The sequence below is a fragment of the Acyrthosiphon pisum genome, chromosome A1 (genome assembly GCF_005508785.2).
Source record: "Acyrthosiphon pisum isolate AL4f chromosome A1, pea_aphid_22Mar2018_4r6ur, whole genome shotgun sequence".
NCBI classification, from domain to species: domain Eukaryota; kingdom Metazoa; phylum Arthropoda; class Insecta; order Hemiptera; family Aphididae; genus Acyrthosiphon; species Acyrthosiphon pisum.
The window spans coordinates 10,987,984-11,003,171 of record NC_042494.1 but is presented as its reverse complement, the minus strand read 5'-3'; the positions used below and the strand labels follow the sequence as shown (position 1 = coordinate 11,003,171).

At 32.2% G+C, this 15,188-nt stretch overlaps 2 protein-coding genes across 3 annotated transcripts; both read left to right on the top strand.

Annotated features, from left to right (window-relative positions):
• Positions 1-1,545: 1,545 nt before the first annotated feature.
• Positions 1,546-6,035, top strand: LOC100569292 (probable serine/threonine-protein kinase yakA). The gene is made up of 4 exons (XM_003241112.4): positions 1,546-2,732; positions 3,286-3,373; positions 3,447-3,646; positions 4,430-6,035. Exons 1-4 carry the CDS (start codon positions 2,306-2,308, stop codon positions 5,086-5,088), a joined length of 1,374 nt encoding a protein of 457 aa, XP_003241160.1. The 5' UTR covers positions 1,546-2,305; the 3' UTR covers positions 5,089-6,035.
• A 2,617-nt stretch (positions 6,036-8,652) lies between these two features.
• On the top strand, positions 8,653-12,995 carry LOC100162445 (flocculation protein FLO11). Of its 2 annotated transcripts, XM_016800446.2 has the most exons (7): positions 8,653-8,820; positions 9,588-9,667; positions 9,738-9,829; positions 9,927-10,050; positions 10,128-10,358; positions 11,174-12,038; positions 12,165-12,995. In XM_016800446.2, exons 1-7 carry the CDS (start codon positions 8,736-8,738, stop codon positions 12,836-12,838), a joined length of 2,151 nt encoding a protein of 716 aa, XP_016655935.1. In that variant the 5' UTR covers positions 8,653-8,735; the 3' UTR covers positions 12,839-12,995. The 2 variants fall into 2 exon arrangements, with proteins under 2 accessions (XP_016655935.1, XP_001946634.2); XM_001946599.5 differs by having other exon boundaries at positions 8,654-8,820; positions 11,174-12,995.
• The last annotated feature ends 2,193 nt before the right edge of the window (positions 12,996-15,188 follow it).

Genomic DNA, 15,188 nt, shown 5'->3' with positions numbered 1-15,188 from the left:
GTAGGTATTATTCTCCCACCAAAACGAAAATTGGCTATAGCAAGCCTATAATAATCCAACCGAACTTTAGGTGTTCGGTTCGACTTCGAAAGTCGAACCAAGCCTCAAAAATGTTCAAAATGTTCAAAATTCTATAATTATGAAGTCTCCAAAAAAATTGGTCCTAAGTCCTACCTCTTAGCATGAAGTTGTTAGTTATTATTAGGTTTGGCATAAGACTATATAAAGTTTTATTTGACATTTAATTCATAATTTTAGTTTGGATTCAGTTCAATAATGAATTATAATAAGTAATATATGGTATAGGTTTGGTTTAATATTGAGCAATAAAATATGTTCTGTTCAAGTACGATTAAAAAGTTCGGTTCGAGTTCGACATCACACTGAATTTCCCGGTTCACGTTCGATTTGCCATTTATAAAAGGTTCGGTTCGAGACGATATTTTGAGGTTCAACCCATCTCTAATAAAATGTAAAACGCTCTAACTTTTTAAATACACAATATTTTACTGCAGAAATGATACGAAATTATCTCGAAAGTAACTTCCCCTTCGAATTTGGTGAAAATATTCAACTGTCTAATCTCGAATATTAACACTACCTACATGCCACGATTTCTTGTAGGGTTTTGCGATACTATAATATTATAAATACGTTAGACGAACGGAGACGATAATATATTATATAGTACCTACAGGGACGTCACTTTTTTTTATGGATGGGAGGGAGGAGGTCAAGTAGGGACAAAAACTGTAGAATATTTGTATAATTTATTTAATACGTCAATTATATTAGTATGAAAATATCACAATATTGTTACTATTTTTACGAACTATAATATGTACCGTACTTTAAATGTACAGTGTACATTACACTTGGTAAATAAATGTATTGGTATAAAACACTTTATGATAAAATACCTAACTGAACATTTTTTCTCCCTGCATACTCAAAATATATTATTTAGCCAGAATTGTATTTTATGGGTTCCCTTCTTCACAATGTTAGTGTTATAATTTTATCAATTATAATATTGTGGGACCACAAGAAAACATCAAACATTCTTGAAAATTAAACATTATGCAATACATTTTTTTTACTGAAAAAAATATAATATATAATATAAAACATTTAGTATACCGGCGCTTATACTTATTATCGGCAGGCCAAAGAAGGAGTTTTAAAAAAAAAGTTGGTGCAAATGTACACCCTAAACCCCCCCCCCCCCTAAATGACGCCCCTGAGTACCTATATACGTCTCCTGTACTATCGTGAAAAACAGCGTCAATTGTATTGTTGTTTGTTATTATTTCGCAGCGTTACCGCGTATATACTTGGTGCGTCGTTGTATATATTATATTATTACCATGTTAATATCTTCCGAACGGGATTATTTCCGTCTGCCGCCGTGACACCATAATATTATAATATTAATATCGTGTCGGTACAATACAATAATGACAACAATACTGTATGTGTGCGCGTGCGGGCGTGCGTGTGCGTGTGCGGCACTATAATAGCCGAAGGGACCACTTCGGTCCCCGCGAGCCGTATACCTAGCCGCGCGTACGCGCGTCGCATTGGTCGACGGGCCACCACTCCCAAAAGCCCCTATTGGTCGCAGCCCACGTACACGCGCATATATACGCACGCACGTCCCGTCGAACGCGAAAACTTACATCGGGCACACGGTACGTTTTTACTTTGAACTTCACACGGTCCGAGCACGACGTACACCGCAGCGGCCACACGCGTTCCCGTCGCCGTTTAAAATATAACAATATAAGTCGTCGCCGCGCGGACACATCTCATCATAACAATAAAAATAATAACAATTAACAAACGTAATCAGCTGTACCTACGTGCGACGCGCCGGCGATTCGTATTTATCGCGTTTTCGTTTTTCCGATTGCGTCTCCGAAGAGACCGAACGAGCCACTCACCCGCGTCGGAGGAGCAGCGACTACGCGAATGCTCCAAGTCGCGCGCGCCCGACCGCTATTAAAACCGGGTTCGCTTTTTTTAAATTGCCCTTAAACGAAGTTTATTTAATATAATAATAATATTAGGTCCTCTATAATTCAGCCCGTCGTCGTCACCGCCGCCGCTTCAATTGTAGACAATCAACAGAAATTAACCGTCCCTCCACCACCACCGCCGCCGCCGCTCACGGAGGTCCACCACCGCCCGTCACTCGTTGTCGCGACGCGTGCGTGTGCGCGTTGACGCGAACCTGTGATAAACGCAATTGTATACGACGAATACGCCAACAACGATAACCGCCGACGGGTTTTCGCCCGACACCATGGACGAGGGCGCGTTCGACGAGTCGATGATGTTTAACGAATACCACCACCAGACCAAGCCGGGGTCGCCGCCCGCGCACCACCAGCACCAGCCGCTGCTGGCGTTCCAACAGCCGGGCGACATGATGGGATACGCGCTGCCCGTGCCCGACCACATGGACTTGCAGCACCATCACCACCACCACCACCACCAGCTCCAGGACATGGACATGCATCGGCACCATCACGGCGTCCAGGATCAAATGCAGCAGCAGCAGGACAGGCAGGTACAGATTGGCGATCCGCAGGACATATTTCAGATGCCGGTCACGTCCACCGTTCAGGTGCAGCCGGCCGACATCGTCGTCAATGCCAACGGTCAGAAACACGCCATCAAGTTGGAAATAGACGCAAACTCGTTGCCGACCACCGGTCAACAGTCTTCAGGTACATTATTATATTTTAAACAGCTCGCAACTATAATATTATAATGTGCAGGTGTGTGAAGTCACGAAATCACGAAATTTCGTTTTGGCACAGCAACGTAAGCCGGAAATAGGAATAATAAGATCTTTTTTTATCTTGTGGTTATAGAATCCAGATATTGACTTCTATTAGGTAGATAGGCGTAGCTCAGCAGTTGGTTGGAACAGAGAATAGTCTAATAGTTTAAAAAATGATTGCTATATAATTTACCTACTGTTAAATTACATAAGTATAAAAAAGTATACATTTTAAATAGTTGAATATAAGAAGAAAGAATTAAGATTAACATGATAAATTTTAATTACTAAAAATACTTTTTCCTGTTAATTAACAAAAAAAAAAAATTTGTAATATTTAAAAGTTGTATGTAATATGTTTATATTCACTTTTTCAATGGTAAAAGACCAATTTATTTGTTGTGAACGAATACCACTGCAAGGTACAAATGTTTCTTTTACAAGTTTTCGTTTTTTCTCTTTTCCACATCGTCAATAAATCGTTTGTTTTTTTGCAGGACTACCGGCTGATCAACCGGTGCCAAAAAAATCTAGTTCTAAATCGAAAAACACCGACAACAACGGGACGAAGAAGAAAAAGACGAGGTTAGTATACTCTTAAAATACATTGAATAACATTATTAGAATAAAATATCACTATCGTTTACTATTTGTGTAGGACAACGTTCACGTCTCATCAATTGGAAGAGTTGGAACGAGCGTTCGAGAGAGCTCCATACCCTGACGTGTTCGCCAGAGAAGAATTGGCTTTGAACCTTAAGCTTAGCGAGTCTAGGGTTCAAGTATGGTTCCAAAACCGGAGGGCTAAATGGCGGAAGAGGGAACCACCCAGGAAAACCGTTTACTTGACCAATTCCGGTAATTTTATTCTAATATACTAAATATACTATATACATACATGCTGCATACACATTTTCTCGCTCAAATAATCAAAAATACATAACGTTTAGTCTCAAGTGTACCATAAAATATGTCAAATTATATCGTATCGCCGTTAGCAGCAAAAATATAAATTACATATAATCTATAAGCTAATAATTAAAAATATTTCAACCTCCTCTCAATAGACACTACACCTACCATGCACTTTCACCGTTTTACAAACGTAAGACGTAGCAAATTTTCCTTCAGCGAAACAAATTTTGTATTGTTACCTTTAATATTATGAAAGTGAATTAATCTGTTGATAATCTTAAAGGTAAGAAAATTATATAAATGTTTGTACCTACATTGGGTCTTGACAATTATATTTCTATTTTTAAGCGAGTTATGACTATACAGGTAGACCTATGAAAAATATTGAAGTTTATAAATCCAAATTAAAAATTAAAATAGTATAAAATCCAATAGGTACGTACACACACAGATAATGCTCTTATTTATAAGTTTAACTACAGATCAACTCACTGTCATATTAAAGTTAATAACACACAAAATTGGTCAGGTTGAACGCAAATTGTCTATTAAATAATTCACTAAACGTTTTTCATAAAACGAAGGCAGCACTTGCGGGGGTGGCGTCCTCTTAACCACCCTTCTCAAACACAACCGTATGGTGTTCTCGAGAGTGTTTATCGACAAGACGATCGATCCTATAGACGTTTGCAGTAGTCTTATCATCATATTGTGATTACGTTACAGTTTTCCCGTCCGGATCTCCGGGATCGTCGGTGAGCTCGACGTCATTCACCACGCTGACGACGTTCGGTGGTAACGTGTCGCCGTCGTTGGGCACGTGTTCGCCGGTCACGCTCAGCGGCTCGGAGCCCTGGGGCTATGGTGCCGCCGGTTACGGGGACCTCGCACACCTCAACCTGCTCAACAGCAACGGGTCGTCGCCGTTCGCGCAGAACGCGTTCCACGGCAGCGGCAGCAACAACAACAACAACAACAACTTCGGCGGCACGCCGTACGCCGTCCAGCCGCAAGACAGCCCGGGCCTGTTCTCGGCCAGCATGCAGTGCCTGGCCCGACAGGACATGATGGGTCCGTTGGACCAATCGCCGCCCGATCGCGACTATCACGGGCATCAGCTCAACAAGCACGTGGTCGACTCGTACGTGATGAGCCAGGACATGGCAGGACTCCTGCAGCCGGACGCCGAGTGCGACATCGTCGGGACCATGGGATACGAAGTCCAGGATCACCAGCAGCATCAGCATCAGCATCAACAGCAACAGCAACATCAACAGCAACAGCAGCAGCAACAGCAGCAGCAGCAGATAGACGAAGACGGGGAAGAGGAGACTGCGATAAAAGTTGAGCCACCGTTCACGCCACTTCCACCTTTCATCAACTGACACAGGAGGTTTCAGTTTGACACGTACGAGTATCAAACTGAATTCGAATGAATCCGACACGCCTCATTTCAAATCGTTCAAGTCTCCTCAAATAGTTCGTGTGTATAAGACGTGTTCGCTATGCGCTCTGCAGTACGCTATCTATACACATTTTGGTGTACAGGCATGATACCATGTTCTGCATCGCCCACGGCCGGGATAGGTATATACAAATGATGAATAATTACCGATTGACGATCATGGTTTCGTACAAATCACCGTCGTCGAGAATTATGTGACAAGTACGTCCGCAGAGACGATCTATTAAAAAAGATCAAGAATATATTATAAGAATCGATATTTTTAAGGTCTAAAATAATAATTTTTATAATATGTAAATAAGTAATAATTTGAATTATCAATTTTTTTATCCCTAATTTATGTAGGTACGATTTTTATCATAGGAATAATATATTTTTATTATATTTGTGTGTCGTGTGTGTACATTTCAATTGGAACTGTAATCGTTCGGTATTACTCGTCCAAAGGAAATTAATATAAACTATTTATTTATTTTTGTATTTAGATATTAAAAACATTACCTATTACATAGATTATAAAATTGTACATATAATATTATTATTGTATTTAAAAGATGTCGTCATGCACAACAAAATCGCATTATTCTTCCATAACGATTAGATGTATATAAACATAGATATAATAGAGTGAATACTGAATATTATTATATTACATAATATATATTATTATTATTATTATTATTGTTTGAACTTCGATTATTCGAAACCTTGTGTATTCTAGTTGTGCCTTATTTGCTTGTAAGTAGTTTGAATAATTTAAAAAAACTACGTATATTACACACTTTTATGTGGTCTAATAGGTTTATAAGTTATAATAAATTAAGGACTAGTAACTACAATAATTATTATATGACGTGTACCTACAATAAAATTATCTTATTTTTTTATTTTTTTGTGAATCGGTGATCAATTATTTTCAATAGCATCTGGAAAACAGCTTTTATCAAGTTCGTATAGCTTAGAAAAATTTTTTCTATACTTTTTTTAATAATTCTTTATTTGTGTTAAGTCAGGAATCTAGAATTTTAGTTTACATTTGGTTACAAAATAGTTACATAATCGTGCCCAATTTTGGTACAATAATTTATACTTGGGGTGCTAGAGTGACGGAGCTCCATATTATTCGAAATTTAATGAAATAATTAATATCGGGACTTCTTACATCAACATTTTGGAAAAAAATCATTGCTTCCGAGTATATGAACTTAAAAATATATGTCTTGTTTGACGTTATGTACACATGTCCTGACTCCTGATTATTTTATAAAACGTTGTTTTATAAGCGAATTGAAACTATGTAAAAAAATATTTTCAAAAAAAATTACACTTTTTGAAATAATGAGTGTTCAATGATAAAATAATCATCCGGTATAGAAAAAAAATCACAATGATGAAAACTAAAAACTAGTGAAAATGACATATTTGGAAAAATAATATGGTGTTATAAATACTTAAAACTATATTATTATTTTTAAGTAAACAAATTTATGTAGAAAATTATGTGGGACAGTTGAATGGATCTTTAATTAATCATGAGTCATGACTAATGATTATCTTATTTCGTCTGTCCAATACGGATGGGTAAATATTAACATAGGTGTATAATAAAATATACGGCCACATATTGTGATTTATTAGAAACTTTTTTTACACACTATATTAATCCTTTTTTCCTTCTGTGTACTATATAAGATAAATAAGATAATTTTTTAAAGATAATAATATAATGCAGTGGCGTAAACTGGGGGTCGCACAGGGTCGCACTTGCAACCCCTGAAAATATCATAGGGTCGCAAGAGTATCTTTTTGCGACTCCAAAATTTGCTACGTTAAATAAATAATAGGTAATGTTTTGGTTAATTTTTGTAATATAAAAGTGATAAATATGTATTTAAACATACAAATACAAATACAAATATAAATAGTACATATTATAAAAATCTAAATGGCAGCTGTTCTATAAATTTTATAAAATAAAAGAATTGTTGTATTTTATGTATTCATATATTCTTTAAGAAAATTATACATATTTTATTGAAGGTAGTCGCTAAGTAATCATTTCCCTATTATTTATAGTGCATATTCATAATATATACCAATTACCAATAGATACAATATGACAATATGTGTTTAAGCCTTTAAGGTTAAAATAATTTTGTTGAGTTTGTGTACTTTTAATGTGAAATATAGAATAAAATAAAACATTTTAGGGGGAGAGAGTTGTGGGGGGCTAAGCCTCCCAAAAGTCTGTCCAAACTAGAAACTTATTGCAACCCTAACAATTCAGCCCAATTTACGCCACTTATATAATGTACGCTTGTGTTGTACCCAGGGCTTGCAAACGTTTTGATTATAACATTATATTTTACAAGAAACGATAGAAATTTGTAAACGTAATTATAACGGAAAGCGATAATCAAAAATAATTAAATAGGTACCTCAAAACAAAACATAACGCAAAACGTAATTTATAGAATATCATTGAACGAAAAATAACGCAAAACGAAATATTTTAAAATTTATTTATTTAAAAGGTCTATTGGTTTCGTAGAAACATTTATTTCGTGCAAACAATCTAGCTAATAATCTAAGAATTGATTATATTATATTTCGTATTCCGGGTCATGCCTACTTGCATTAGTTATTATTTTAAAATTTAATAGCCAATAGGTATTAACACGATAAAAGCAAAACTTGGATAACGTTTTAATTCTGATTAACGATAAACGCAAAAATTGGATAACGTTTTAATTCTAAATAACGATAAACGCAAAAATTGTGTAACGTTTTAATTGTAAATGACATAAAACGGAATTTTTTTTTTCAAATGCAAGCCCTGGTTATACCTATTTATAGTAGGTAGGTACATACTGTATTATAATTTATAGTTAAGAACAGATATTAATCCAATTAAATAATATACTATAATCGAATTATGTGCAATGTGCGTTTAGGTATACCTATATGAATCTCACACAAAAAATAATTATAAAATAATTGAGATCTATGTATTATAATAATATTATATATTGTAATCTAATCCGGTTGATTCATCATTTCAACATTTGATTGAATATTTAGATTTAAACAATTTAATTAAAAAAATTTTATGATACACCGCACAAGTTTTTTTGTTGCTTATTATTTATCTACAAATATTTGCAAGGAATAAGAACTAGGTATACAGATTACTGACCAATGTATATACGATATTCATATACTTATTATGTCTGTAATTAGTAAACGGCAGTTTTTTATTATCATTATTATTATTATTATTATTATTATCATCAGAACAATCGGAATAGTTTGAAGTACCTACTTGTTTTTCGTAGTCAACCTTCGATCAAAATAAAATAATTTATATTGTTATAACATGCTCCAATACATGTCCTCATAATTTTTACACGTATAATGATAATTCAAGAGAGTGAAGTGCTTATAGAATTATCTTATTGATACTAAACATGTGAAAATTTGTAATCTATTGATTGCCAATAGGTGTCAACTCGCACACCTTAGTGTTAAGTAATCACTTTTACTGTAAATTAAAACTTAAATTTCATAATGTATAGTACTTTTTTATTTTGTTTAAACATGGACAAGTTCAAATATATTCAAATTGTTTTATTCGGCTTCTTGATACTAAAAGGTAAGTGAGAGTAATATTACTCTCAATACCTACTTAAAAAATGTCCTGCTGTAACAACTCTGATATTTATTTCACCGCCTAACGATCAATTAAGTATTTAACTAAAATTATTTTTTAGACAATAAGTTGTTCAAACCATATAATATAATACCATATATATTTCCGTTGTTTTTTTGGTGTGTTTTGATTTGATTTTTAAAGTTTGAACTGAATTGACTAGGTACCCAAGTACTTTTTACTATTGACAATATCTAATAAATACATTATTATTATTTTATCTTCCAATGAAATAATATCTAGTATTAAAATTGAATGCACTGCCATCATTCTTTATTTTAATAATATACATTTTTATCGTTCAAGAAAATAATAATTAAGATTAGAGATATAATTATTAATAATCACTTAAGTTACCTACAAAATCTGTATATCCGAGTATATTTTTTAAATTAAAATGTAGTACTCATTGTTAAAATAATTATTATAACTATATTATTTTATTTTATTTTTCATAAATTAATACCTATATTAAATTTATATAATACAAATTCGATACCTATATAGAAAATAACTATTTATCATAAGCCTAACAACAATATTTTATAGGTATTTCATATTTTTAAAATCAACAAGGAATATGTGACCTATCCCCTGCAAAACCAGACCTAATCACTGGACATTTCTCACGATTCATGCACAAATTTCAAATCGAATATATAACAATTTAACTCCCTAATAATTCTAAAAAATGAAATGTTATTTTTAAGAATCAAGCACAAACCCTTTACCAAATGAAAACAAATGTTCACCACCTTCACAGGCGCAATACGAACAATTCCCTTACATAGTAAGTACATTGATTTTGGTATTTTTCACATGCATTGAAATATGATGGAATTTTATGTTTCCGGATGTAGGTGTTTCTTAGAATGCGTTCAAACGGAGAAATATTATGTCAAGGCACATTGATCGATGTGAATTGGATACTAACCTCTGCGAATTGCATTAAGTAGGTATTTAATTTGTTGAATCTTCACTTTATAGTAATTAGTTATAAAATATGAGTTATTATAAATTATTGAATGGACTTTAATTTTTGTTTCTAGTACTACAGACAACGTTCTATTGAACGATATTGATATTGTGATGCCAAATAATAAATCACATGAGACCATTTTGAAGCCGATAAAAGTGATACAAACAAAATACAACGATGTGGCATTAATTGAGGTAAAAAGTTTAAGATTACTACCATTTTAAAATATTGTTTTAAAAAATAGGTTTTTTTCGTAATTTATGCGCAACAGATGGAAAAATCCATTATTGCAACTAATGTAGCACCCATCGAATTGACCATTGAAGATAAACTTTCGAACAATACAGAATGCGTTGTGACCAGTTTTCAAAAACAGTCAAACAATGATTTATCACTCATATATTGGAACGTGGTTAATATTTCAAAACAACCATATGATAAGAGCGAATGGTACTTAGAAGATACGATTTGTCATTCAGAAATATGGAATTCATTACAGAACGTAAGTCTTCGTAGTTTAAAATGTAATCAAAAAGAATAATTAATGTAGGTACTTATTATATTTATAATCTGAATAATTAATTTACAAAAACGCCTACATAACTTATTATTTCGAAAAATTACCGACAAGGCAACGACGTGGTTTGGAAAATAAATAATAATAATTCTAAGAAACGAATCTTTACGATAATATACAATATACAAATAAACAAATGGTTGTTATTGTCAATATTATAAATACAAAAAAAATAAGATATTTTATAAAATAAACATCTTGATGAATATTTATCATATTATTTATCTACTTAGATAATATTTATTTTAGATTAACGATTTAGTTTTATCAAATTAATGTATATTATTATATTCTATAATACAAAGTAAATCGTATGTGTATACATTATTTTTTTTACATTTAAAATTTAAATTGATTATTATGTCGTTAAAACTTTTATACTCATTTAAACTTATCAATTGAAACTATTAATTTGAACTTTTTTTGCCAATAATTTTAGTTTAAAGCTTAATTGTTTGTAGGTAAGCTTAAATTATTTTCTGTGTAATAATGACACTATAACTTGATTAATATATTCTTATTTTGATTAAAATAGTGTAAAATGTGAGAAATTAATGTTTGTTTTACAATAAATAAGATAATATTAAAAATAATATTATTATTCAACTTTAAATTAATAATAATTTTTTTAAACGGTACTAGATGTTACGTATAAATAATAAATATTTACAATAGTCAATAATGTGCTTACTAGGTGTATCAAATTTATATAAATTATTTTTATCACACCTGTTTTTTAGATAACCGATAATGGAACTCCTTTGGTCTGTAATAATCATCTATATGGTATATACTCACTCAATGAGCCTAAGATATTTAATAACATTTTGAAGTACAACAATTGGATCCAAAATGTAATCAACCCAATAACTTCTAATAAAACTTCAGAAAAACATGCAAACTATTTTGTATTTAATAATAATTTGTTGTCTGATACTAATTCAATGGTAACAGATGGATATACAACAGAAATCGATACGAGTGATGAGTCTTCAGCAAAAACTGAAGAAACATGGATTCATTCGAAACCAACATCTCCACCAACTGACTTCATTCAAGAAGAAAACAGAAGTACCACAGTGTACGTAGAAGATTCTTCCGTAAGTACAGAAAGTACTGAAGATAACGAAAGCACACCGTCCGTCGATCCAACTTCTGAAGCTACAGTAGAAACACCAACTTATGTGACAACAGAGTCAGAGGATCCTACTTCTTCAACACAATCATATTCGTCTACTACTATTATTAAATCATTAACCACGGAAATATCTACTTCAAGCCCGAGTCCTCCAACCACTTTAACTGGAGAAACAGAATCAGCCGAGGAAACCGAAGAAACTTCAGATAGACCCAGCTCCGAACCCCCTATTACTCAATATTCAACTACAGAAAAATTGACTACGAGTTCGAATCCTTCGACCACTTTAGCTAGAGAAACAGAAAAAACCGAAGAAACGGAATATACCGAAGAAACTGAATATACCGAAGAAACTGAAGAAACCTCAGATAAACCTAGCTCTGAACCTCCTATTACTCAATATTCAACTACAGAGAAATTTACTACGAGTAAGAATCCTTCGACAACTGTAACTGGAGAAACGGAATATACCGAAGAAACTGAAGAAACCTCAGATAAACCTAGCTCCGAACCTCCTATTACTCAATATTCAACTACAGAAAAATTAACTACGAGTTCGAATCCTTCGACGACTGTAACTGGAGAAACGGAATATACCGAAGAAACTGAATCTACTGAGGAAACGGTATACACTGAAGAAACGGAATATACCGAAGAAACAGAATATACAGAAGGAACGGGATATACTGAAGAAGCAGATTACTCCGAAGATATCGAACCTTTTATTCAATCTTCAACCACAAAAGTATCAACATTATCCCCGAAACCAACAACGGCTATAACTGAAAGAACAAAAGTCGCGGAAGACGAACCCCATACGGAGTTGCCTACTCAATCTTCAACAGCGGATAGAACTAAACCAACGTCAAAAACAGATGCTACATCAGTGACTCATCATGATACGACATCAATAACTAAAATAACTCCTACTACTCCTACGAGTCAGTCATCCGTAGAACCGGAATCAACCATATCCGATTATGGATCAAATACAACGACGACCGCTGTGGACACTACGTTTACTACAACTGAGATAAGCACAGAAGTAACATATGATTATGGATCAAATACAACGACGACCGCGATGGACACTACGTTTACTACGACTGACATAAGCACAAAAGTAACATATGAAATTTTTGAACCCAAAGAAACTACAACATTTGTGGACGAACAATATGAAGATAAATCGAGTTCCCAAATAATATCTATTCATACAAGTTTAATAACAGTTGCATTTTGTATCGTATATCATATTAATTTGTAATTTATCTATAGCTAGTTATTTGATTTTAATATGTACAGTTAAAAACATTTTAAAATTTTAAAATTAGATACCTAGGGGGCATGTCAAAAAAATCAAACTCAAACGTATTATGATTATAAACAAATCGTGAAATTTATTGAATAAATAAATCAAAATTAAATATACGCATTGTATTTTAAATGTAAATACATGGAATAAATAAAAAACAGCAATTAATCAATATTAAAAATTAAACATATTGTAAACTACTCGAATTTGGAGAGGAACTTACTGCCATCGTCCTATACGGTGCAATACATAGGGCGTACCTACCTTATAACTTATTCCGAAACAATAACGAGTGCACTTGACACAAAATATAATTATTTAAAGCGTACCATTTTATAGTGACATTTCATTATATATTATGTCAATGTGAGAAAAATAATAGGTACTCTTCAAAATTCTAACCTAACCTTGGAATATGGTACACATATTAGTAAACGTTTGAAAATATATTTTGAAAATTAAAATATATTGTATTGTAAATAATGATTGATACATTTAGTTAAGATTTATTGATACATCTTAATATAAGAACAAAAAAATTTTCAAAAACTAATGTCAACAAAGGTCAATAAAAACCATAAAAAATATTACTAGTAAAGCGTGTTATTCGACTTGGGGGTCACCAACTAATTATTTTGGATTACCAACATATGATTTAAAACAATACAATAAATTAGGAAACTCAATAAGAAATAAATATATCATGTTCTACAATTATGAGAATTAGCTATACAAATTATATTACGCCTAGGATAGACAGAATCGTTTCAGATCATTAACATCAACAAAGCCATTAAGAATGATTGTTTATATTTAAACAAATATCTTTTATACAATATAATATACATTTATAGTAAAATTATACTTTACCTATACGGTTTTTAACAGGTAAAACACTGCAATATTTGTGCTTGATGTTTTATAATAATTATCATAATACTAGTATTTATTTTTAATACTAATTTATACATACCTGTATATTAATATTTGTTGTCTTTAATGTCATTTTTAGGTATTGTTTTTTCTTTCCCTTTTAATTCAGAGTTTTGACAAATGTGTGTTGTATTTTTGATTTACCATAATGGTTTGTATTTATTTTTTTGTCAGTTTGTTTGCCATTTTATTTTAATGATGTCTTGAATTCAATTATTTATATCAACATCAGTAGTTATCTGTATGAGTAGTGTATTGGTTAGTTCTAATCTTATCCTTTGGCTCCTTAGTCCTCTTTATGATTCCCTTCAATATTTTTGTGTTCCGGTATCCACCAATATTCAAAACTTGCGGAGTGACATTAACAGATTGAGCGCCACATGAGGCCCAGTTTTTACTGTCAAATAGATTTTAATGACTGCCAACTACAATGATTTTAAAGTTTTGTTTTATATTGCAATGTTATATAAAATTGAAATATATTTTTGATATTTTGTGGTTATATTTAATATAATATTATTTTGAAATAACAATCAAGCCAAGTTATTGCTAATCTGAAATATTGTGTACTGAAAATAATAAATTTAATAATAAGAAACCGATAAATGAGAACCAATGTATCATATTTTAATGAAAGTATAAAAATATTAATGAAACCCAAATGTGGTTCTCATACCAATGTAAAAAAATTCACCAAGAACAAAATATGGGTCTCATGGCTACTTTGGAAAAAACTATAAAAGCCCACATGTAAAATAATATAGAGCTTTTTCGTGAAAATCGGTCTTACTGTACTTCCATATTTTTCCCACCCCCAATCTATTGGATTTAATACATTGTCCCGCCAAAGTTGCACTTGCAAGTAAGCTCGAAAAATGTGTCGTTTTGCAGAATAAATTGTTGGTCGAAGTCGACTAAATTGTAAGTACTTGTTTTTGTTTGATATTCTAGTATCGCAAATAACTATAGCACATCGCCACAAATATCAACAATTTTTGAGACTATGGTACCTAATGTAAATAAATTAAATTTTTTTCAAAAAAACTTTACTTGCCGCTATTCCGTGATCATTCAAGTAAACAAAATGACATATTTCTGTGGTCAATTTTATGGCCTTAAATTTTTGCTGTATACTTTTTAACCATAAGTGCCATTGGCCAATTAAATAGTATACCACTTTTGATGAAATAAACTGCATTGTCGTTTTAATTCGATATTATAAAATTATATCATTTTAAAAAGTTTAAGAATATTTATTCGTATATTTAAACCTAAATTTGTATTATATGCTTATAAATTATCAAATGTAGTATTACCTTTCAACTATATAAAATGCGCAACAACTTATACAAGTGGATTGAAAAACATA